Source organism: Podarcis tiliguerta (genome assembly GCF_965153285.1).
Source record: "Podarcis tiliguerta genome assembly, chromosome: Z".
Classification (NCBI taxonomy): Eukaryota; Metazoa; Chordata; class Lepidosauria; order Squamata; family Lacertidae; genus Podarcis; species Podarcis tiliguerta.
This window is the reverse complement of record NC_139553.1, coordinates 9,586,757-9,611,685: the sequence shown is the minus strand read 5'-3', so window position 1 is coordinate 9,611,685 and position 24,929 is coordinate 9,586,757. Positions and strand designations below refer to the sequence as shown.

General features: G+C 45.0%; 2 protein-coding genes across 22 annotated transcripts in view; one reads left to right on the top strand and one right to left on the bottom strand.

The window, feature by feature from the left end:
* KCNT1 (potassium sodium-activated channel subfamily T member 1) overlaps positions 1 to 7,160 on the top strand; it is a 202,742-nt gene extending 195,582 nt beyond the window's left edge. For 11 of the 15 annotated variants that reach the window (XM_083422886.1, XM_083422890.1, XM_083422888.1 and 8 more), the window contains 3 exons: positions 1,666 to 1,728; positions 6,060 to 6,144; positions 6,714 to 7,160. In XM_083422886.1, coding sequence (XP_083279012.1) covers positions 1,666 to 1,728; positions 6,060 to 6,144; positions 6,714 to 6,834 — 269 coding nt within the window. In that variant the 3' untranslated portion in view covers positions 6,835 to 7,160. The remainder of the gene's footprint in view (positions 1 to 1,665; positions 1,729 to 6,059; positions 6,145 to 6,713) is intronic. The other 4 variants (XM_083422889.1, XM_083422891.1, XM_083422884.1 and 1 more) reach the window with 1 other exon arrangement.
* Positions 7,161 to 10,773: 3,613 nt separating this feature from the next.
* LOC310669243 (uncharacterized protein) lies at positions 10,774 to 24,908 on the bottom strand. Of its 7 annotated transcripts, none has more exons than XM_083422945.1 (8): positions 24,890 to 24,908; positions 22,204 to 22,302; positions 21,250 to 21,397; positions 19,059 to 19,187; positions 16,553 to 17,401; positions 15,021 to 15,569; positions 12,728 to 13,615; positions 10,774 to 11,871 (listed from the first exon to the last, which is right to left on the bottom strand). In XM_083422945.1, exons 3-8 carry the CDS (start codon positions 21,281 to 21,283, stop codon positions 11,069 to 11,071), a joined length of 3,252 nt encoding a protein of 1,083 aa, XP_083279071.1. In that variant the 5' UTR covers positions 21,284 to 21,397; positions 22,204 to 22,302; positions 24,890 to 24,908; the 3' UTR covers positions 10,774 to 11,068. The 7 variants fall into 7 exon arrangements, with proteins under 7 accessions (XP_083279071.1, XP_083279070.1, XP_083279069.1 ...); XM_083422944.1 differs by lacking the exon at positions 24,890 to 24,908 and adding an exon at positions 24,782 to 24,881; XM_083422943.1 differs by lacking the exon at positions 24,890 to 24,908 and adding an exon at positions 24,578 to 24,875.
* Between the last annotated feature and the right edge of the window lie 21 nt (positions 24,909 to 24,929).

Here is a 24,929-nt window from a genome sequence, read left to right as displayed (position 1 = left end):
TGTAGGCTGCTATTTCTTTTTAGGGCTTCCATACACACATGTCCTCACTTACTTGAGCAGACGTAGGGGGAGAGTAAGGCTCAAACCAGGGCTTTCCTATGAGGAGACATTCAAATATTTTGGTGGAATTGGGGGGGGGGATGCAAATTTAGGTATTGGTGTTTCCTGCTTGGCAGGGGGTTGGACTCGATGGCCCTTGTGGTCTCTTCCAACTCTATGATTCTATGATTCTAAGGTCTGTTCATCTCTGCCATTTGAGAAGGGCTTGTTCTAGAAGATTAGCCTAAAGGGAATGTCTGTAATATTGACTGTGAACTAGGAAGCACATCGGCAGACACAGAGGAGGCTGGCTCTCAGCAAATGCAGTAGTAGATTTGAACCAAGAATACAGGAGCTGAGTGAAAAAATAGCAAGAGTCAAAATCTTTTCCTCCATCTAGGGTGTCTTGGGGGTGGGTTCTGAGAACTGGCATGACTGGAGTGGGCAGATTTCTATCAACAGCAGCATTACTGCAGGGTTATGGGGGGCACTGAGTGGCAATGGTGGATGGACCAAAAGTGTCGACAGGTACAGCCAAAACCCAAAATAGACAGATCACCCTGCCCCTTTTACCCCTCCCCTCCTCTCCCCCTCCCTCTTCTACTTTGAATGAATTTCCCCAAATCTGAACTGGGCCAAAACCCAATTTGAGCTTGGCCCAGCTCAAATTTGAGTTTGTACCACACTCCCTTCTCTGTCTTCTTCTGCCACCCCTCTCTCCATCTCTTTCTGAATTCCCCTTCTCTCCTCTCTCAGACACTCCCTTCTCAGTGTCTTTCCTACACCAGTTTTCTCCCTGCCCCTCTCTCTGCCTGCCCCCTTCTCTCTCTCTCTCTCTCTCTCTCTCTCTCACCCCATTTTCTTTCTAACTCCCCTTCTCTTTTCCCAAGGCCCTCTTTCCACCACTTCCTTCTCATTCAGACACCACTTCTGTTTCTCAGTCTCTGTATGTGTGTGTGTGCGCGCGCACGCGCTTTCTCATTCTCTTTTTACACACCATTTTATCTCTTTCTGACACCAACACTCCTCCTCCTCCTCTCTCTTGCTACCACTTCCTTCTCACTCTTTTCTTTTCTCCTTCCTTCCCTCCCTCTATCTTTCACCTCCTTCCCACTGTGTGCTGCGCTGGGGAAGCGGCACATTCCTCCTGCCAGATGTCTGAAGCAATCACTGGCAGAGGGTTTTTGAAATTACCTGAGGGCTGTATTAAATCAGTTCAAGGGCTGCAAATTGCCCGTTTCTGCTATAGAGACTCTGACGTACTCTCCTAAAGAACTGCCTAGTGAGTGAGGGATGGGCATCTAAGACCAACATCACTGATCATTTCAATGGTTCTCTGAATGGTTCATCCTCACTCCATATCACCCGCTGGTGTCTGAAGTCTGCACAACGCCATGAACAGAACACCTTAGTCTGGCTTCCTTCTTATTTTATTTTGTTTATTTATTTTGTGTGTGTATATATATTTTTACTACATTCCTGCCCATATAATCACCAATGCTGGTCTCTTAAGTACTTTCTAAATCGCTGCTTGCTGATCTTTCTCTTTCTTCTCTTTCTCTCTGTTTATGTCTGTGCCTTTTCTTTTTTGTTATCGTCGTTTTTCCTTCTCTGTGTGTTCTGTAGAGGATGTAGCAAATTTAACAGCCTGTGATGTGATGAATCGTGTAAACCTTGGATATTTGCAAGGTAAAATCTCTTTTCCCTGAGAGTCAGGCTTGACTCGTGATTAAACTGCATGACTGAGAACATGCCATACAGAGGCTCAAGTTAAATGCATCTCATGGTGGGGGGTGGCACAGAGGTGACCATTTTGCATCATCACAACAATTGGGAGGTTCGGGGAAATTTCCCAAAATACCCACCAAAAATTCAGTGGCCTTTTAGGAGGATGTGGTAAATGGCCGATGCGTTGTTCCTCTTCAAAAATCCACCCCCCATCCCACATTACCACATTCCAAATGATGTCAGTTGTATGGGGGGGTGTGACCTTTTAAATCCTAATAATTCATCAGAAGCTTCCAAACTGTCACTATTTCGGATAGTGACTATCACGTACCAGAAAAATCAGCTTGTGGCAAAGTTGATTTGTAGCATCAAGCCCACTCCCACCCACTTCCAAGATCAAACTTATTGGAGAAATGGGCTGGGAAATGTGGGATAACCTTTGTTTGATGCAATGCCATCTAACCTCCCCACGAACAAATCAGAATTGGATTATTGGGAAGAGCCATTGCTCAGGGGTAGAAGACATTCCTTGCATGCAGGAGGTCCCAGGTTCAATCTGGCAGAATCTCCCGGTTGGGCTAAAAGCGAGATTTCTGCCTTAAATCCTAGAGAGCAGCTGCTTGCCAGGTTAAGCAGTACTGACCTGGATGGACAATGGTCTGACTTGGTGTAAGGCAGCTTCCTATGTTCCTGTGATCAATAAATAGGTCATATGGAGGTGTTCATAGATGTCAAAATAGACTGAGGATGCAAGAGTTCTTTTTCATAGTCTTCCAAGTCTCAGCTAAGGACTGGAAAGAATCTTGATTCATATTGCCTTTAGAGGTGGCTGTACCTAATTTCTGAATCAATATGTGAACTGAATTACAGCCATCCTTTGGAACTCAACACATCTCTTAATTTTGTTACACAGTTCTCCAGCCATGTAATGTGTAAAAAAAAAAATGCATATACTGGGATAAAGTGTGTATGGATATGCATATATGAGTGAAGTTCACACAGAAACACATTAAAGTAAGGAAATTTGCTTTGCAAAAAATGAGTAACTTTGGGAAACTTGTGCACAAAAACTAGGAATGTTGGTGGATTTCCATGAGGACTTTACAAAGAAATCACTGATTGATGTGGAACTGTAGAAAACTGAACTTATGAATGAAAAATGCCACAAGGGTGATCCTACCCACTTAGAGATCACACAGTGCATTAGGACATAGCCCTAAACTTTGGCCCTCCAGATGTTACTGAACTGTAGTTCTCATCATCCCTGGCCATTGGCCATGCTCGCAGAGGCTGATGGGAGTTGTAGTTCCCAACACTTGCCCAATGCTGTGGTCCTTTCTATTGCACCTTCTGCTGAGTTCTAGGCGAAGAATGATAGATCAAATTGCAGAGAGAGAAATCTGAGCTGGGCATTAGGATGGACTTCCTCACTGTATAGGCTGGTTCACATATGCATGTTATTGTTTCTCAGAATCCCATTGGCTCTCATCTCATCATCCTGTGCTTGTTGAACTGGCTTTTGTCATAATGCTCCTCATTTTCAGGGTCACACTCTGGCAGTACCAAAATGAAGAAACCAAGGTCCTGTCAAACCCACCGCTTCAAGGACAATGTGAATAGTTATAGATGCAGCTGAGATAATATTCCGAGCTTGGTTGCACTTGGACTCCAGCTCCCATCACTCCCAGCCGGGATGATGGGAACTGGAGTCCAACAACTTCTGGAGGGTTGGAGCACCCACATCCCTGGCCTCAAAGGAGTCTTCATGGATATTAATAGGACTATTGCATGTATGTTTGATACAGTCCCACAAGTTGCATATAATTTGGCATCCTCAAGAATCTCTGCTCCAAATCAAGTTTCTAGTCCTCAAATTCTTGAGGCTTGAAAGTGCCTGGGTGGGTTTCAGGAGTCAGAGCAGAGGAAGCTAAGCAAATACTTTATGCCAACAGTGAGTTCAGTTTTCAGAGTGTCAATCCCTTACCTCACCAAAATAAAAAATAAAAAATATTTGTTTGTTTATAATCTGTACTTTTTTAAAATTAAAGGTGGAATACAACATATGAGAATAATATAAGCACAAAAACATTCTTAAAACATCAATGAATATTGATTGGTTAAAAGTGAAAATAAAACAATGTATGCACTTTTGTGTGTTCATTAAAAAATGTAAGTCATTGCAGTTTTGCTTACAAAGCTCTATAATGTAAGGCAGTAATATCCAACATTTTGCGTATATGCGACTGGGGCTAAGAGAGAGAGGAGGGTATTAGACAACCGTGTAGCCCTTCTCCAATTAAAGACTTCCACAGCATATGAGACACAACAAACTTGTGCTTTCGCAAGGTCACCAGGGGAACAAATTAAATATCCAGATAAATGGCTAAAATCAAGGCTTTTCTCTTTTTCTTCTCTTTCTTTTTTGCTTGACTTGAGTAATTTCCCTGAATTTAGAGATCCTTCTGTCCATATCTATAAATGGACAACACTCAAATTCCCAGGGAATGTCTGGACCTGGGGTAGCCAGTGCAAGCCAGCAGCTCCATCAGACCCACAGAGATTTACTATCTGGCCTTGAGCACAGCCTCCAGTTGCAAAGATCCCGCCGCCATCACCCACCTTATGCACCTCCCTTTGCCACTTGGCTCTAATAGAACGGGTCCTGCCAGCACAGTGAATGGAGGAGCCTTTCTTGGAGGGATGCCTTCTGAAAGTGTCACAGTTGTGTGTGTCAAAAGGTGTTCCGGGCATTCATACAATGAATTTCTGCAGAGATCAGATGGGGATAAGGGACACACAGAGACGCTCAGAGTCATTTGGGGGCTGCCGTCCATTAGGCCTGTTGCAACCGAAGGCAAGGAGGCCAACAGCAGGTGGCGCCAACTCATTCTAGGTTGTCCCCATTCTCTTCCCTGCCAGGCTGTACATGGGCAAGGTTGAGGTGGAAGCTGACAGACAGGGCTGCCCCCTGGGGTGGATGTAACCAAGAAGTCCACCAGCTGGAGGGCTGGCTGAAGTTGGTGGGGAAACGTCTCCATCACCCAAATGAATCAGCACACTTTTTTTTTAAAAAAAAATAACATTTCACAGACAGGCTCTGCCTGAAAGGAATTCATATGACCCAGATTCATCCATCTGACAAGCAACCAACTTTTAACCATTTCTGAGCATGTTCCCATGGCCTGCCCCTCCTACGTGTGGCCCTCCTTTCCATCACCCTGTTTTTCATGCATGCTTCTGTCGTTGTGGAACAACCAGGTCCTTTGTGGAACAACCAGGTCCTTTGTGGAACGCCAGGTTTCTCAGATGGCTTGCACAAAGCCAAGCATACCCACTTCCAAGGGGAAAGGATGCTGCTGTATAAAGCCATGTTTCATCAGTCTGAGTGGGGTTGTGCTTGGTATTTTAAACCAGAGCAGAGGTGGAGAATGTTTGTTTTGTTTTGTTTTGAAGACCAGAGGCTGCATTCCTTTGGGAGCAGCCTTCTGAGGACCACATGCCCATGGTGGGTGGGATCAGGGGCAAAAGTAGGTGGAGGAAATGATATAAAGTTCACTTTCTACACACTCACCCATCCATCTCAATCCTCCCGCCAGGCAAGGACACAATCTAGCCAGGCAAAGGACACTCAAGTGGGTGGGGTGCAAGGCAAGGCCTGTGGCCAGGGGAGAAGGGAAGTTGCTAGAGATCTGCCATTACGCCTCTAGCCTAGTTTAGGATGTGGGGGCGGGGTGCATTTTTCAGCCCAAGAGCTGCATTGTTTCCTGGGAAACTTTCTAGAGGCTGTGTGTCAGTGGTGAGAAGGGACAGGCACAAAAGTGAGTGAAGCAGTGAATGCAAATTTTGCCTTCCGTACAGCCGGATAATTTCTACACTCACTGTCCTCTTTCTAAGCAAGCAAGAGGTATTATCAAAGGACACATCCCAGCCAGGAAAAAATACCGCAGGGGGATGCAAGGCAGGGCCAGTGAGAGGTGCTGCATGAGGAGAGGGGTGTGTGGTCTGGGAAGAATTATGAGGGTCAGGTCAAGTGATTTGGAGCACTACATTTGTGCCCTGGTCCTGAGGTTCACCACGCCTGAGCTAAAGTCAGCCCCAGAACTGTTCCTGGGATGATAATAATGGCTATTATTGCATGCTGGAAACCTGCATGCCTCAAAATACTATGGCGGGTGGGTAGGTCAGAATTTTCCCTCCCTTTCAGTTGTGATTCAAACACTCCAAAGGGCTCAAAGGTTTGCCATTCTTTACTAAAGGATTTGATGTTTTACCAGTCCTCATATTTCTTGCAGACGAAATGAATGACCATCAGAACACATTGTCGTATGTTCTCATCAACCCTCCTCCAGACACACGCCTGGAACTCAACGACATTGTGTAAGTACCTTTGATGTGGTTGACTGAAGCCATTGATGGTGTAAGCTGAATAGATAGAACAGCTTTCATATCTGGCTCCAGGAGTTCTTTGTGGGTAAAACGGCTAGGTAGGGCCACTGGAAGAAGCAGGGCCTTCTCAGTGGTGGCACCCCAGTTCTGAAACTCCAACCCTTTTGAGATTATTCTGGCAACATGGTAAGGCTTATTTCTTCTTCCAGGCCTTTATCTGGATAATTTATTGCTATCCATCTTACTGATTCATTTACAATATTTTGGGTGGTATTCAGCTAGAAAAATAACTCCACTTGCACAACAGGACTCTCCTCCCGTCCTTTCCTCATATACACCCTATCCCCAAATTTAGGGGGTGCAAAGGGGAGAGGAGAGTTGTTCTGCTCATGCAAAACGCTACATAGCACTGTGTTAAATACAACCCAATGTAGTTGTGGTTTTGCTTTTGCTTTCATGGTGTGTTGTTATTGTTACCCGCCCTAGGTTCTCATGATAGGAAGGGTGGGGGCACAAGAAATAGAATAACATAACAGCAATGCATAATCATTTCTGCCTAGGTATTTAATACGACCCGATCCCTTAGCTCATGTCGAAAATGAGACCCACAGTCGAAAGAGCAGCTGCAGTAACAAGCTGGACCCCTGTAGCCCCGAAACGAGAGATGAGACGCAGCTGTGAGAACCTCCCTCCTTTTGCACGGACACTATTGCCTCCCCCTCTTGTCCATGCATGGAACTATAACAGAACTTAATGGATGAACTTTGCTGAAGGGGATGGACAGTTTTCTGCAGGGATTGATGATGAGCTTCTCATCGAAAAGACAAAGACAACCGCTTGGTTGGGGATCCTGACCAGCTTACCGAGTGACCCACAGGGCACTGAGAAAAAGTCACATTCCCTTACCCCGCTCCCCAACCTGGCTTTGTGTCTCCCCCAGAAAAGTTTCCAATGGAAGGTCCTGAGAGTTTCAGAATTAAAGGAAACATGGTCCAATCGAAGACATGGATGATTCGTACAAGTCTCAGTTTTAATCATTTCTTTTTAAAATGCTTTTTTGGGAGAGGGAAAGTGGGGTGGGTTTTTTAAAATGTACCAAATCAATCTTCATTGTCATAGACTGGAGGGTTTCCACAGGTGATTGTTGCACCAGGTGTTTCAGCCACCCATCCAGTCCGGAAGAAAGACCACATTCTGTTCAAAGCAGAAGAGCTTCAAAACTGAAAACAACGAAGCATTCCGGTGGTGGTTACTTATGATTTGCTAGGTATCTTTATCCTCTAGACATGTGTTGCCATGTCCTATAAGAGGAAATCTGGTAAACACAAGGAATCAGATTAGAGTGGTCATAACTGTCATGAGTATTGGCTTGTAACCATTTGCTGGAGACTCAAGATGTCCATTTGGGTAGAATTGTTTACAGAAGGGACAACAACTTCACTGTTGGATGAGCACTGTCAAGCTGCAGGGGGCCTTGACCAAGTCTCTTATTGAGTTATCTTCCTTGAGTTAGGAACACACCTCTCCATTACAAAACATGTGTCTATTCCCATCCTATAAACCAGGGATGGGGAGCCTGTGGGCCTTCAGATGCTTTTTGGCTTCCATCAGCCCCAGGCAGCTAGCAGCCCATGATGTTGGGAGTTGGAGTCTGACAGTGTCTCTAGGTCCACATTTTCTTTATCTGCTTGCAAGTGATGAACTGGTGACCATTCGTGATGTAATTTAGAGGCATTTGTCTGAGAGGAGATGGAAGTTTGCTAGTAAACTTGCTAGACTCAAAAGTGTGCTTGGTGTGGTGTGTGTGTGTGTGTGTGTGTGTGTGTGTGTGTAAGATTCTAAGAATGAATATCTGCTGTTCATCTTTTCCACTGCCTCTACCTCTTCATGGCCTGAGTGGTGGTGGTTGTTTTAAAGAAAATAATTACCCACAAGTCGCCAGTGAGGGGTCAGGAAACAGTGACTTTGCTCTGGTTTGGCTTCATGCAAAACACTACTAAACCTTAGGTTACGTAAATACAATCCTGGTAACAACACATACAAAATAACAGGCTGTTTTTGACTACGTATCTTCTATTTCAAACACAATTCAACATATAATATCTCACAAGGTGTAATTCCATAGACCAACACATCATGCAAACAGAACATATCAAGAGAAATCAAAGTCCAATGGATGGTCAGGAGATAAAGTCCATTCAGTTCCTAAACTGGTATATTGGCAATAACCACAATATGGTGACAAGGATTCTGGGATAATACCTTGTTTCGCCCAACCGGGCTTCGTCAGCCATGCATACTCTAAATTAAACAAACATAACATAATCCTTATACAAACTACCGTATTTTTCGCTCTATAAAACGCACCAGACCATAAGACGCACCTAGTTTTTGGAGGAGGAAAACAAGAAAAAAAATATTCTGAATCTCAGAAGCCAGAACAACAAGAGGGATTGCCACGCAGCGAAAGCAGCAATCCCTCTTGCTGTTCTGGCTTCTGGGATAGCTGCACAGCCTGCATTCACTCCATAAAATGCACACACATTTCCCCTTACTTTTTAGGAGGGAAAAAGTGAGTCTTATAGAGCAAAAAATACGGTAAGTAACACAACATACAAATTAAACAACAAATTTATATACCATATTTTTGTATGACGGAAGCATGGAACAAAATAAATTCAGTTAATCCAATCACTGGCCAAAGTTCCTTTTTATACAGAGAGGCAGTATATATTCTAACACAGGTGGCTACAAATTCTGTAAATGTTAATGAGAGAGACCATATTTTCATGTTTAACAAAATTAATGATGTACCTTTAAGAATTAACACTTCCCGCCGGAGCGGTATCTATTTATCTACTTGCACTTTGACGTGCTTTTGAACTGCTAGGTTGGCAGGAGCTGGGACTGAGCAACTGGAGCTCACCCCGTCGCAGGGATTTGAACCGCCAACCTTCTGATCAGCAAGTCCTAGGCTCTGTGGTTTAACCCACAGCGCCACTTGCATCCCTAAAGCCCTCCTTATTAGAAAACTCATATTGTGGTTATTGCCAATATGCCAATTTAGGAACCGAATGGACTTTATCTGAACACTGGCCATGGTGGCTGAGGCTGATGGCATGCAACAGCATCTGGGGGACTACAGATTTTTCATCCCCCATTTTTCAGTGTACGTGCCTCAACATCATCAGAGTCTGCAAAAAACCAAAGGAGAGATGTAATGTTGCAACAGTGGAATATTCCATTTGGTTCTAACTTGGTAGCATTTTCTTTTCCTCATGAGTGAAACTAGAGAGACAGTACTCTGTCACACCATGACTAAAATCTGATAGGACCCATGCAGGGCCAGAGAAAGTTCCTTTGGGGGACCAGATCCAGGGGCTACTGGGGTTGTGGGGGGAGAAATTTAGTTCAGTACACATTTAAAGGGGAGCCTACCTAATTAGTACTCCTGAAACAATATATGAATCAAACTGGAGCAATCCTTCAACATTTGCACACCTCTGGATTTTGCAATGGACTTCCTAAAGCCAAGCAAGACATACATAATGCCTTGCTGATAGGATAAAATGTGCATTAAAAATACCTGTGTTAATAAAAAAACAGGAAAATGCATTATGTTAGAGGGAATTAAGTGCAATCTATTTGGAGAAATTCACAGCATAAAGTTGATGAATTTTCATGAGGACTTAAAATAATAATGCACAAAATGAGGCAAAAATGTTGAGAACTGAAGACTGAAAAATGGGAAACTGAGAGAAACCAGTTTGCCCATCCCTCCCTGTTATCCATCCCTGATTTTGTTTGTTTCTCATTCTGAAGGACCAACATGACTTAACAGAAGAGAAATTCATTGCCCCTCTTCCTTGCCCAAATTTGATGAAGCAGCATCTAAAATTAGAGTGATGGCATTATGGTGGTTTCATTTTTTCCCTATCAATCTTTATATGAAACATTACTTGCTTAACACATCTCACCTTAAAAAAATTCCATAGATTACTTCTAAAGTGTAAATTTACATCTACTGAGAGATACAAAGAAAAACAATGTATTTAGCAATGGCTGATGGACTACTATGTTTAATTTTTCTATTACTTTCAATCAGGAGACACATGTAAAATAAATATTTTATTTTTGTAACTGTCCTGCCAGCGGACATTCATAAAAAGGAAGAATATTTATCTACAAAATGTTCTGTCAAGGAAATGTCTTCTTGGCTTACTTGGGTATCATTTTAATGATATGAGCAAATTTGTTCTGTTTATGAAATTATATATAGGTGACTTACGCTGGGGTTATGTTCCAGGGATTGTGCCTAAAGCCAAAATTGCATATAGTCGAAATACATTGGGTTCAATGGCAGGTAGGATTGCCAACGTTTCCCCCCTAGACACCTGCCCCCTTTCCACCCCCGTCTTAATTTATCTTATTTTTTTCAATTGCCAAGTGTTTAAAGCTGAATGTTCACAAATTAAATGTGCCTAAGTTGCAAGTTGTCTGTACTGTTTCCAAATATATGGGAGGGTGATGATTTATATAAGGAGCGTTTATCAATTTATACCCCTATACCACAAACAGAAAACTTTGATCTTGAAGAACTTTTTCAGACTGTAGAGATGGTTGGGTTTTTATTTATTATTTTATTTGGACAAAAAAAATAAATGATGGCAATAAAATAAAAAAATGTTCAAGTTTTTGAGGGATGTTTTGAACTCTAAATTGCAGTGTCATAAATGTGAACTTAAAATACCGAGTGTTGGGGGAATGAGAAACTGAGCACAGTGAAATTGGCACATTCATCCATTCCTTTTTGAAAAATGGAACCAACTTCCATTGAGGGAAGAGATTGCAGCCTCATCAGCTTCGACAAAGTTTTACTTTGGTAGCAAGTGAATGGGTGGGGGAACCCACTGGGCTACTTCTTAGACTTGGCATCAAGTTCAGTCTTTAAGCAGCCTTCTTGCTCCCCATAATTTCCTGAAGGGCTTTCATAGGCAACCACACAGTCTTCCCTCATATCAGCTGAGTCAGCCTCTGTATGCTCACCTGGCAAGCTTGTGCTTTCCTCTTCAGCCAGAAGGGGGAAATCGATTTGGCACATTTTCTGAACCAAAGGGCAGCTTGATGTGACAGTTGCGGCCTCTTCATATCCACCCCTTTGAAAGCTTGAATAAATCATGTTGCTGCAGCTCTTATCAGACGTAGGAAGCTCCAGCAGCCACAGATTCTCATCTGTTGTGAAGAGGAGGCCAATAGGAGTGTCATAGCAGGAATTCAGATCCATTGCTTTGGAAGATGAGCCAACACCATTCTCTTTACCTTCTGCAAAACATGGATTGGCAGTGCCAATGGCAAAAGACTCTAAAGGCACTTCTGCATCCAGGATTTCTTCACTCAAGGTTCTGAGGCTCACACCCCTTGGAGGGTACATGTCCACTCTGTGGTCAACCACCATCTTAGCTTCTAATGTCCCCACAACCCCCACGCTCCTATCCTGACCATTTAGAATCAATTGCATGGTGTTCTTAGTCGGCGGGAAGACAGTGGCAAGTGCTGTTGTGTTGGCCAGAGGAGAAGGAGTCTCTAAATCACCTTCCCTCTGCCCATGATGAGGAATTCCACAGGAAGGGTGAAGGGCTGATAAAGAGATTGGTTGCCAGACGTCTTCCAATTTTGACCTCTCAGCATTGTGGTGCAGACCAAGGGCTGCTTCATGTTCTGCAGGATGAAACATAAAATTAGGGATTGTATGCTTCTTTCATTTGTTTGTGATGTTCCAAGTTTTCCAACTGATAAAGAGATGCACACAATCTCCTGCTCCCGCCTCCCAATCAGCCTCCCAATCATATTTAATTAGGGAATTAAACCCTAAACTCCTCTTCTTTTTTGGAGAGCAAGAGCCAAATGGCCATTGGTCTTAAGTACAAGGCCAATGGTGGGGTGGGAATGGGGCTCATAATCTCAGTTCTCCTTTTGTACTTAGGAAGTAAAGGCTGATGATGGAGATGAATGTAAGAACACCATAAGAGCCTGCTGGATCAGGCCAATGGCCCATCTGGATCCAGTGTCTTGTTCCCTCAGTGGCCAACCAGATCCTGTGGGAAACCCAGAAGCAGGACCTGGGCACAAAAGCACACTCCCCCTCTGTGGTTTCCAGCAACTGGTTTTCAGATGCATTGTTGCCTCCAGCTGCTGAGGCAGAGCATAGCCATTGTGGCTAGTAGCTACTGAAAGCATTATTCTCCATGAATTTGTCTAACCAGCCATAATCAAAGAATTAATCAAATAAATATTCAGATGCATCTCAATATGGAGAATGTGTTGTGGCCCCCAAAAACACCTCCATAACCCCTTATCTCTTCCTTCTCTAGTCATAGGTCTGGCAAAGGGGGGGGGGGGATACATGTTGTAGTGACATCGCATAATGATGCCACATCATGCATCTTATTTTAACCAGACATTATCAAAGGAGGATGAGCCAGGTCAGTGGTCAGTGGACATGTGCTCCCTGCTTTTCTCCATGCTGCTACTAAACTGCCCCACTTGAAAAATGATAATGCATTCTCAATGTTACCTTTCAGGTGAACTTTGTCAGTGGAAGACCATTGGGTAGCTTTATCCAGCCTTCTGGAGGTCCTAGGGGTGGTGCTCTGTTGAGTGTGCCCCCTCTGAGCTATCCAATACTGGTTGGGTTCCTCTCTATCGTTTCTATGTTTCCGCATTCTTGTGGTGGTGGGTACATTCCTTGACAAGGAAATGTCTGGGCCTTGTTGCTGGATCCCAGCTTTTCTATGTTCAAGAACTCTTGTTCTGGCCTGTGCTGTAGTATCCAAGTATTGGGAGTTGCTCCCTCCTTCCTCAGGATATTGTGCAATGGACAGCATTTCAGTACATGCATCCTTTGGAGACTTGGGGCTGTAATCCTCTGACTGGCTGGGCACATTGGAAAGGCAAGAAGTGGAAGTCATGCCACAGTATGGAGGGCTGTGCAGATCACCTGATCGCTTCCTCTGCTGTTTTCTTCTGCCCTGGCTTGGCAAGGAGGAATAGCCTTTGGAATAAATATCAGTCTTCCAAGATGACTGTCCACTTCTGTCTGGGTGCTTAGAATAGCTTCCCTCTTTGAAGCGTTCTCCATACAGTTTCTCTTCAGAGGCTTTTCTGCATCTACGAGATGTGCCACTACCACCCTGGTAGTGATGGCTAGGCCTTCCAGACATTGACATGTTCTTCTTCTTTGTTGTCAGCCAACTATGGGTAGTAGAGTTCAATCCACTCTGAGGCAACTCTTTTCTCTTGGAAGGGGTCTTGTAAAACATGGAACAGTCTCTCTCCATCTTGAGGGCACTTTCATCTGGAAAATCTATATGGACCAAAGCTTCGGAGTCCTGAACACCACCAAGCTGAGTCTCTGGGTGTGATATCTGTCCATCCAACTGGTGGTGGACTCCTTCCCTCAAGTCTGAAAACATGAAAAGCCAGAGAGAGAAAACAAATCCTACATCACAAATACAGGTGACACATGGAATGCACACAGGCATCAATAAAAATTAACTTGAGAAACTTGTTTGGAGTGCTCCATTAACCAGAGGCCCTCAGCCGCATTTCTATCTAACTCTGTCTGTCTCTCTGCCTCTCTGTCTCTCTGTCTATTTCTCTCTCCATGACAGTGAAGAAGAGGGAGAGAAGGGAGTAGCAGAGAGAAAGAGAAGGGGGAAAGCTGGACAAAGGGGAGTTCCACAGATTTTTGGCTCTTGCTCTGCCCATCAATGGCTTTGACCACACCCACCACCAGCATGCAGACCCTTGACTGATTGCCCCCAATTCAAAGTAACCTTGACAGACACAAAGTCACCAAACCCTGAACTACATGAACCTGATTTATTTATTCAGCTTGTTTCATCCAGGAAAATCTGCTGGTAAAGATACAAGTCATTTCCACGCCATACATTTAAAACACATGGCTCCCCCCCCCCCAAAAAAAAAAAAAAAAGAATCCTAGGAACTGTAGGTTGTTGGGAAATATAGCCCTGTGAGGGATAAACTACAGTTCCCTGGATTCTTTAGGAGAAACCACGTGCTTTAAAATGTATAGTGTGGAGGAATCCATAGTATAATCAAATGCTTAATAATAATAATTTATATTTATACCCCGCCCTCCCCAGCCAAGGCCGGGCTCAGAGCGGCTAACAAGCAATAATAAAAACAAGTTGAATGAATACAACTTAAAAACAAGATTAAAATACAACCATTAAAATATTGAAACATTAAAATATTAAAATGCAGGCTTATTCACAGGAGGAGAAAGGAAAAAGAAAAAAGAAAGAGGGGGAGGGAATCAAATTGGCTCCAAGCCAAAGGCCAGGCGGAACAACTCTGTCTTACAGGCCCTGCGGAAAGAAATCAGATCCTGCAGGGCCCTGGTCTCATGAGGCAGAGCGTTCCACCAGGCCGGAGCCAGTGTTGAAAAGGCCCTGGTTCTGGTTGAAGCTAATCTAACTTCCTTAGAGTGTTGCTATTTATGGACCTTGAGGCTCTCCGTGGGGTATACCGGGAGAGGCGGTCCCGTAGGTACGAGGGTCCTAGGCCGTGAAGGGCTATAAAGGTCAAAACCAGCACCTTAAATCTGACCCTGTACTCCACCGGGAGCCAGTGCAGCTGGAAAAGCACTGGGTGAATTTGCTCCCATGGCAGAGACCCCGTGAGGAGCCTCGCTGCAGCATTCTCCACCCGCTGGAGTTTCTGGGTCAGCTTCAAGGGCAGCCCCACGTAAAGCAAATTACAGTAGTCAAGCATGGAGGTGACCGTCGAATGGATCACTGTGGACAAGTCTTGGATGGTTTCTCTGTTCCGTGTTGGTCACTCACCATGTTTCTTCCACTCCATCTGATGTAAAGTTGCATGCTGGATGCACGGGCAGCAGGATCCTGCACCCCTCTTTGCAAACGATTGCTCCTGGCTGCCATGGGCTCTGGTAGATCTAGAGGCGTCATTCACCCTGTTGATACATCCCCTGTGTGCCAGGCAGCAAGACAGGCTGTCTCCTTTCTCATGGAGAGTCACAACGGTTTTACCCACAGGATCCGTCGATAAAAAGGCAACCACCGGCTTCTTGAGGAAAGATTTGGCCTTTCCCAAATCTTGTGCTCTACAGGTTCCACAGAAGCAGCCACACAATGACCCTCTAGCAATGTTGACCCCTTCCGAATGGCTTGCAGCATTCTCCATGATGGGAAAACTGGAAGGTTTCAGTGGGTCCACGTTTGAGGTCCTCTTTTTGCTCAAGGACATTTTGGTCGATTTCTTTTGGGAGGGTGGTTTGTCTTCAGTCTGCTTTGCAAAGGGGGTGCAGTTACAATAGTTGGGAATGCAGCAACAGATGACCAGGCCTGGAATTAAACCAACGAGGAGTCCTCCTGCACCCATGGAGATAAAGCATGGTAGAGATGAATGGTCAGCTTCATGATCTGCAATTTATTTTGTCTGCTTTATTCTATTTGCATCCCAGGCTTCCTCCAAGCAGCCTACAGTGGCATGCATTGGGAAGGGAGTTGCCCTAGACAAGGTCAGGCTATCTTTCCATCAAGCTCAGTATTGTCTGGACCAGGGGTTGGGAAGCCCTGGCCTGTGGCTTCATACAGCCTGCAAGCAGATTTCATCCAGCTCTCAGGGTGCCCTCCCACCCATCGGGAAAGAAACAAAGCACAAGGACTTGGCCATTGTGCAAAGTATGAAATCCCAGCTCTTCCTCTGCAAAAAAACATCTTGGGAGGGGTCTGTAGCTCAGTAGCAGAGCATCTGCTTTGTTGGCAGATGGTCCCAGGTTCAATCCCTGGCTTCTCCAGGTAGGGCTGGGAGAAACTCCCTGTCTGAAACCCTGGAGAGCCGCTGCCAGTCAGAGTTGACAATACTGCCCTAGATGGACAAACAGCCTGAGTTGGCATTAAGGCAGTTTCTTATGTTCCTATCTGATGCAAGAACATCAAAGCAGAAGGAAAGATGTCCCAGTGGGGTGGGGTGGGGTGAGGGACTTGCCCTCCTTCCAATTACACAAAAGGTGCCTATTTGTTTTGAAGTTGGGTGCAGGCAATATTTGGAATGCAACTACATTTTGAAACCTGAAGCTGTAAATAACTGTAAGGCAGGGTGTGCATTGGCTTTGTTTACATTCTTCTGCATTATGTCCTTTGTACGGTTCAACTACATTTAAAGAAAAAACTATCCAACACTGTTTAGCAAACATTGTAAAAATAGTTTAGTCAGAAAACGATGGTTACAGGAATGGTGTTATTGATGGGATTGCAGCATTTAGGTGACTAACTGACTAAGTTAATCAATTCAAAGCGTTTTGATTTATCAAAAGGTCCAGCTTTCAAACATATGCTTAAATAGCATTTACCTAGAAAGCCATAAAAAAAGCTGAGGTTCATTATAGCTGATGGCAGGAGGTGTGTGCTTGGGGATGGAGAGGGAGACAGAGAGACACAATCTCCAGGCCTGATGCTCATCACTTGGTGTCCTGCAAAGTTGGGGGGTCTATCACAAACAATATCATCGAGATACTGGATTTTGGCCATCAGTGGCTCCATAGATCTTGCCAGTTGGCAATTGCACTCCCATGGGTTTTTGTGAAGAAATAAGAAGTTTACAGAACCTGGAAGGATGGGCAAGACACTCAACCTGTTTTGGAACAGTAGAAGATGTTTGAGTGTTTGCAAAGGCTGAAAAACCTCATGGTTGATGAACATGATTTTGTTGCTTGATAAGTCCAGTTTGGTCAACAAAGGCAATCCATAGAAAGTGTCCATTGGAAGATACTGGATCAAATTAGAAGACACGACCAGTTCATCCAGCTTGGCCAGGCTTTCAAATGTTCTTGGAGGAAGGTATGCAATTCTGTTGGCCCCAAGGAAGAGTTTGCTGAGGATTGGCATCTCTGAGAACCATGACCTTCTCAATATGTCCAAACTATTGTTGGTCAGAATCAATTCATCCAGGAGCAGAAGACCTGAGAAAGCCATTGGCTGAACCATGCAACTAAGGAGGTGGTTATTGCTGAGATTCAATACCCTCAGGCGGTTGGCATGAATTGTGGAAAAGGTGAGGTTGGTCAGGGATGAAACTAGGAATCCAGTGATTGACAGGAACTGGAGGTTGGAGAATTTTGTGAAGGCCAGTGGAGGAATCTCACTAAGGTTCCCATGACGTAGGTGTATCTTCTCTGTGTAACTTGACAAACCTACTAAGACTGAATACAGGGGGAAGGGGTGGGAGAGGGTGGGGAGACACTTAGACAGAAAACTACAAGGCACAGCAACATTTGGACTTACGACTTCTTACCAGAAATACACAGGATATGGTAACTCACATTCTGCACTGAGGGAAGCAGGATTCTGCAATCTGCATACATCATGCAGAAAAAGCCTATGTGCAACAGTGCTTCTCTTTTGTTTTGTTTTGTTTATTACATTTACATTCTGCTCTTTCTCTCAGGATTATCTACATCAGAGGTAGGCAACCTGTGGCTCTCCAAATCTGGCCAAACTACATATCCCATCACCCTTGGTCATTGGCCATGCTGGCTTGGCTGATGGGAGTTAGAGTGCCCCAGGTTCCTGAGCCCTGAGATTGTTGTTGTTGTTTAGTCGTTCAGTCGTGTCCGACTCTTCGTGACCCCATGGACCAGAGCACGCCAGGCACTCCTGTCTTCCACTGCCACCCGCAGTTTGGTCAGATTCATGTTTGTAGCTTCGAGAACACTGTCCAACCATCTCGTCCTCTGTCGTCCCCTTCTCCTTGTGCCCTCCATCTTTCCCAACATCAGGGTCCTGAGATATCTATGTCTATATCATTAGTTCCTCCCTCACCCATTTTATCCTCATAACGACACTGTGAGGTGTGTTGCGATGTGTGTGGCTGGCACATAGTCACCAGGGATCACAATGGCTGAATGGCAACTTGAATCTAGGCTTCCCTATTCCTAATCCAACACTCCAGCCATTACACCACACTGGATCTAATGGTAATAGTTTTTGAAGTCCAACCACCACCAATAAAATGTATCGTAGCAAAATACTCTTAAAATGTGCATCTTGAGAGAAAATGTTTATTTTAAATGTGGTTTAATACAGAAATTAGTCAGAGCAAACTTATGAGTAAACAAAAGTGGAATTGACACAGCCCCCAAATAGACTGATCTGCCCATGCTTAGGCACCACTGTTGCCATATTTCAAAAAGTAGAAATCAGGTCACCATGAAAGATGTTGACTTTTTCTTTTCCTTTTTACAAAAACACCAACAAATGCATTTTTGCCTAAGATCCAGGACAAAGCACCACATTTCGGAAATTCCCCCCAGACTCCAATTCTGCCTTTGAAATCCCAGTAATGTCCAGGAAAATCCAAATGCATGGGAGCCCCAGGCACCAGATAATGATAGTTTGTGCATTGCAGAACTGCTTAGATGGGGAGCTTCAGGCCTGGAGGGCAAATGTAGCCCTCTAGGCTTCTCTACTTGTCCTTTGGAACTCTCACCAGGCCAGACTCTATCTTCTTCCCCGGCCACACCCCACACTGGCCTTGCTTCACACTTTCCTTGAATGGCTAGAACATCCTTGAACCCTGATAATGCTTCTTGCTTGCCTGGACAGAGGCTTTGGAGAGGCACATGAGTGTGTGTAGAAACTTGCCTACTGTACAAAGGTAGAAGTTAAATGCATTGCCCTGCCCACGTTTGCATCTGGCTGTGCTCACCACTGACATGTAGTCCTCAGAAAGCTGCCCAGAAGGAAACATGTCCCCAGTGCTAAAAAAATTTCCCCGTCCCCGACTTATCCACGGAGACAATTACAGGAAGTGATGGGGAGGAGGAAGCGGAAGCATGGGTTTGAGTGGGGCAGACTCACCTTCTGAGAGTGCTGAGACTTGCTCACATTTTGCTGCAGATACAGAGCAGGACTGACACCGGGGAGGACAGAGCAGGGCAGCTTCCTTGGAAAGCAGCAACAGCTGCAATACACCGAACACCACCATACCTGTTCAGTACAAAGCAGAGGAAACTCAAATCTCTCTTGGGGTCCCTTCAGAGAGTCCCTTTGGTCCCCAGGAGTGATGATGTTGGCATAAGGAGGAGCTGCAAAGCAGACTCTCTTTGTCCGTGGAGGCTGCTCCTCTGGAGTGAATGGGGAGCTCCCCACACCAGCCTTAGTCCTCAGCCAGCCTTCTAACGTTCAGCCCAGCCCAGCGGGTAGAACAACCTTCTAGCTTCCTCCTACTTAGTCTCAGTGTTGCCCTTGTAGAATGCAGTGGGAAGGAGAATGGGAGCAAAACCAGAATTAGCTGGCTCCATGTTCATGGAAGACAATCTTACTTGGCTTCGAGTGATCACCAAAGAAGAAGAAGAAGAAGAAGAAGAGTTTGGATTTGATATCCCGCTTTATCACTACCCTAGGGAGTCTCAAAGCGGCTAACATTCTCCTTTCCCTTCCTCCCCCACAACAAACACTCTGTGAGGTGAGTGGGGCTGAGAGACTTCAGAGAAGTGTGACTAGCCCAAGGTCACCCAGCAGCTGCATGTGGAGGAGCGGGGAAGCGAACCCGGTTCCCCAGATTACGAGTCCACCGCTCTTAACCACTACACCACACTGTTGGTTTGCCCGCCTCCTGCCCCTGCCCCACCAGTCCCAGTGGACACTAGCCACCATTGCTTTCTGTGACCTTGGACTTCTGACCTCAACAGCAGTAGTGTCCCAGCAGGAGTTGATAAATAATGTCCCAGGTCTCAATATCAGTATGGAAGAGCACAACTCATCCCTCAGACTGGTGCCATCTTAAACTCAGTCTACATACACAAGGAGCCAAATCAGAGTAGGCTGGATTATATGACTTTTGCTTTCAGCTTGGATGGAATCTTATTTTTGCAAGATAGCATTATGCAGGGAAACTTCCCTACATATAAAGCACAGCAGGGAAATGGGCTGGATCAAAACTTTGCTCCCTGGCATGCTGGATTTTTTTTACTTACAGGGATATTTTTTAAATTAATTTTTTTACATTCACAAATGACTTGCCTTCACCTGTAGCCTGAAGTGGTACAATCCATTATGCCACTTCAAGAGGCCTACCATCTCATTCTTACAAATGTGTAGACCACATATGCACCCCTAATTTAATGTTTGTTGGGCTTAACTCCCCCTTCTTCAAAGAATGAGACCAGGATTCAGAGTGGGGGGAAGGATTGTCCTCAGGGCCAGCCCCAAAAGCATCTAACGTACTTGAAGGAGTCATGGAGCCAGAACCCCAGTTTCAAAGACATCACATTGAGGACTGCATCTTAGAAGCTCCAGGGCAATTGGAATCTATACCTCTCTATTGAAGTAAACGTCTATTGGAAGACACTGCCCCCCGTTAAATGAAGAGGCCCCTCTCAGTGAAAGGGGAACTACCTACTGAGACAGGGCCTTGGCTCCTGTATAAAGCTCAGTCCAAAAGTAACTGGTGCTGAAGCAACATCTGAGCTCTGCTCTTATGAACAGTAGTATTCGGCCTAAGACCTGTGTGGAGTTGTCCAAGGCACCCTGGCCTCTGCTGAGGTCAGTGCTTCCATCAGCACAACGTAGCCCTCAGTATCATCTGGCTCTTTGCATGCTGCTGGTCACCCACTCTTGCTCCCTGGGTCACCCACTCTATTACTTCTGGTCCATGTGTGTATGAGAGAGGTAAAGAAGGGCTGGGGTGTCACAGAGAGAGGAAGAAAAAAATAGTAATGCATTCTTGCAGTGCTGAGACTCCTCCCACTTTTATGTTCAGGTTTCACCCACCATTGGTTGTGGCTCCTGATTGGCTTTTCCTACAAGGCCACAGCCCTTTCTAGGTATGGTTGCCACTCCCTGTCATGATGTAGTCAATTGTCTCCCAAGAATCATGTCACCTACTTATATATGTGCATTTTTAGAGCTTTATCTTGGATTAAAACTCTATAATTTTTATACACATCCTGGGGAGCTGCATTTATTGGACCAAAATAGACAGCTCTTTCCATACATTTAAACAATATCTAGATGTGTGTGTTTTAAAACGAATACTGCAATAACTTACAACTTTTCCTTGGGGGTACACTGGGTTTGGCCATTGCAAACTTCGCCTTATGATGAGGATCTCGTAAATGCCAGAATATTTATGCCTCTCCGAGCTTGTAGTTCCGCAAGTCATCCAGATTTAAGGCTCATGATTGATGAACAATTGCCTGAACAAACCAAACAACTAAAACACTTAACATTGGATGTAAAATATGTTGAATGCAATGGCTACATCCACACAATATCATTCTACTTTAAATAATCATAGCTTTTCCACAAAGAATCCGGGAAACTGTAGCTTGTTCAGGGTGCTGAGAGTGGTTAGGGGGCCCCTATCCCCTCACAAAGCAACAATTCCCAGAGTTCCCTGAGAGGAATAGGGGCATCTAGCAACTCCTGACAAACTACCAGTGGCATAGCATGGGTGGTGCCAGGGGGGGCCATGGCCCCAAGCGTGCAATTGGGAGGGGGCCGCAGACCAGGCACCCCCCACAGAGATCCCTGTTGCTTGCTGTCCATGGCCCTTCCCCACCCGGTGTAAGATCACCTACCTGTTGGCGGTGAGGGCAGGGAACAGAGAGGGTGAAGAGCACCCTCTGTGCCACCAGTGGTGTAGCGTGGGTTGTCAGCACCCGGGGCAAGGCAAGTAATTTGCGCCCCCTAACCCGTGGATTTGCGCCCCCTAACCCCCAGATGTTGCGCCCGGTGTGGCTGGCCCCCCTGCACCCGCCATGCTATGCCACTGTGTGCCACAACCCTGCCTGGCATGCGAAGGCCTGCCTGATGGTGAGAGCTGGGTGAGCACGCTCCACCCTCATCAAACGCGCATGGGTGTGCACCTGTCCCAGGCACTGGCAAACAGTGCTACACCCCTGCAAACTATACTTCTGAGGGTTCTTTACAGGAAGGCATGGCATTAAATTGGTATAGTAACTGCTTTTAATATACGGTACAGATGTGGACAATATCTTACCAACAGTGGAGTAGTCCTTTGTCCCACTGAGTTCAATGAGGTTTACTCCTAGGCAGCGATGGACGAACTTGTCAATTTGAGGTTTCTCATTTTCCTAGTCTGCAAATGAGTTCACCCCAATTTTTTCCACACCAGTTTGCATTCATTAAAACAAAAGGTCTGCACACAAATTTGCCATGTACACAATTTTGTACATATTCTTCCCCTACCCCATTGCCCCCCCCCCCGTGTTGCTACCCCAATCCTACACATTGGGGTAGGATTTTTTTTGGGGGGGGTGTTCGTTGAAAAGGTTGAAGTGTGAATTTTGAAGAATTAGCTGTGTCTGCTCTCAGTGAAAGGTAATGGAAAGCAACCCCAACTTCCATCAGCTGCAGGCAGCATGGCCAAAAGTCAGGGTTGAAGTTCAGCACCATCTGCAGGGCCAGTGCCCTTCTTCCATTAAGATGCAGCCAGGGATGACATGAGTTCGAATTCCCACTCCTCAGTGACACTCGTAACACAACCTTGGACCAGTTGCTATCACTCACCCTGACATGAGATAATCCCTTGTAGTCTGCCCTGAGCTGGTTGGATGATAGGCTGGGAGCAAATATTATATTACTTCCCTTAAACAGGACACTATACTTCTTTTGATGCAGCATAGAATTGCATTAGTTTTTCGTTTTTCTTTTTCCTGTTGCTTCACACTGTTGACTCATGTTAAGCTTGTGGCCTACAAAGACCCCTAGGTCATTTTACAAGCCAGGAGTGAAAGCCACCATCCTGTATTTTTGCATCTGATGATTGCCGCCAAAGTCTAAAAAACCTTACATTTCTCCCTACTGAAATTCATTTTGTTAGTTTTGGTCTAGTTCGCCAATCTGTTAAAGTCATATTGCATCCTTGAATAAGGTATCAAACAACATTTCATTCCTCCTCCACCAAAGAGCTGAATGTGCATTGCTTTGTTTTAACATTGAATTGATGCCTCTTTAAGGGGGAAAAAACATTCAGGATAAGAAATGATGAAAAGAAGCAGATTTTCAGCCAGATTTTAGACACAAAACTGAACTGTGAATCAGAATGCTTGTGGTGGATATTGTGCATTCTTTGTTTTTATTAAACACAAGATATTTGTCCCCTAACACACCATATATATCTATATTTATGTATATCTATATCTATGTGCATTTCTTCATCATGAAAGCATGCTAACAGATACAGATTAAACATCTCCATTGTAAAATACATCCTGAATTACAAGACATCATAAAATATCAAGTAAATAAGCAGCAGTGTTTACTGAGCCCATGTGAATATAAAATGGACTATGGACTATGGCTGGCAACTGAACAGAGGAGTAGACTGCATGCTTAACATGGTAGACCACAGCATATACTTAAAGCCCTTTATACAACTTTAACAATCATGGCTTCCCCACCTGTCAGGAAACAGTCCTTTCCTAAACAATTTGCCACTGTTTGAATTTCACCAGAAAATAGCAAGTCTTGAAGCACCCCAACACAAAAGAAAATTTGCAAAGAGGATTTCTGTGTATAAAGATTTCTGTCAATGCAGCTTATCAACTATACTACAAGTCAATAATTTAAGTGCCAACAATATCACATGCATAAATTAACATGTGAAGTCAACATGCATCAAAAGATCACACAGTGCAAACCAAGTAAATATTTTGGTGGCTTTCTGGATGGTGTTTTTGCCATGGATATGTATTTCCAATAAAGGTAAAGGTAAGGGTACCCCTGACCATTAGGTCCAGTCGAGGACCACTCTGGGGTTGCGCGCTCATCTCGCTTTACTGGCTGAGGGAGCCTGCGTTTGTCCGCAGGCAGCTTCCGGGTCATGTGGCCAGCATGACCAAGCCGCTTCTGGCGAACCAGAGCAGCGCACAGAAACGCCGTTTACCTTCCCGCCGGAGCGGTACCTATTTATCTACTTGCACTTTGATGTGCTTTCGAACTGCTAGGTTGGCAGGAGGAGGGACCGAGCAACGGGAGCTCACCCCGTTGCAGGGATTCAAACCGCCGACCTTCTGATCAGCAAGTCCTAGGCTCTGTGGTTTAACCCACAGTGCCACCCGCATCCCAACTGTTTCATGTACCTGTTTGTTAAAACTTAAATAGGAGCCTTGAAGGAAAGGCAATCAGGACCTGGACCCCAGTACTCAGGGAGAGGGAGTTAACCATTTGCACCACCACCTACCATGCTGCGGCCCTGGTGAAATGCTCTCCCACTCCAGAAGCACTTGGAGAGCAACTGCCATTGATAGCAGCACTGGGCATAACATTAGCTAAGTTCAATATCCAAGAGGATATTGTATTAGGTACATAGCTCAGATTTGCATGAGTGATTTGAATTAGTAGATACCCACCACTGTGCTGATCTCACAGACACAGACTCTGCTGTTCAGAGGAGTCTAGTCACAGTGCCTTGTCTGCAAGCCCTCCCCCTGCCAAATACCCACTGATGGCCATTGCAAGGGGCAGGCAGGATCACCAACTACATTCAACACACCAAGGGGGAAGTCTAGCATGCCCCATAAAACTTATTTTAGTAATGTTGAGGTTGGCCAAACCTCACTGTCCATTCTGGGGGTAGTTTTGGAAGGATGCGTGATGAAAAATTGAGCCTGCCAAAAAGCCACATCACAAGAAACATCATGAAAGTGGCATTGACGTCTCACCATCAAGAACATGGCTTGCAGAATGCCTCCAAGATATTCT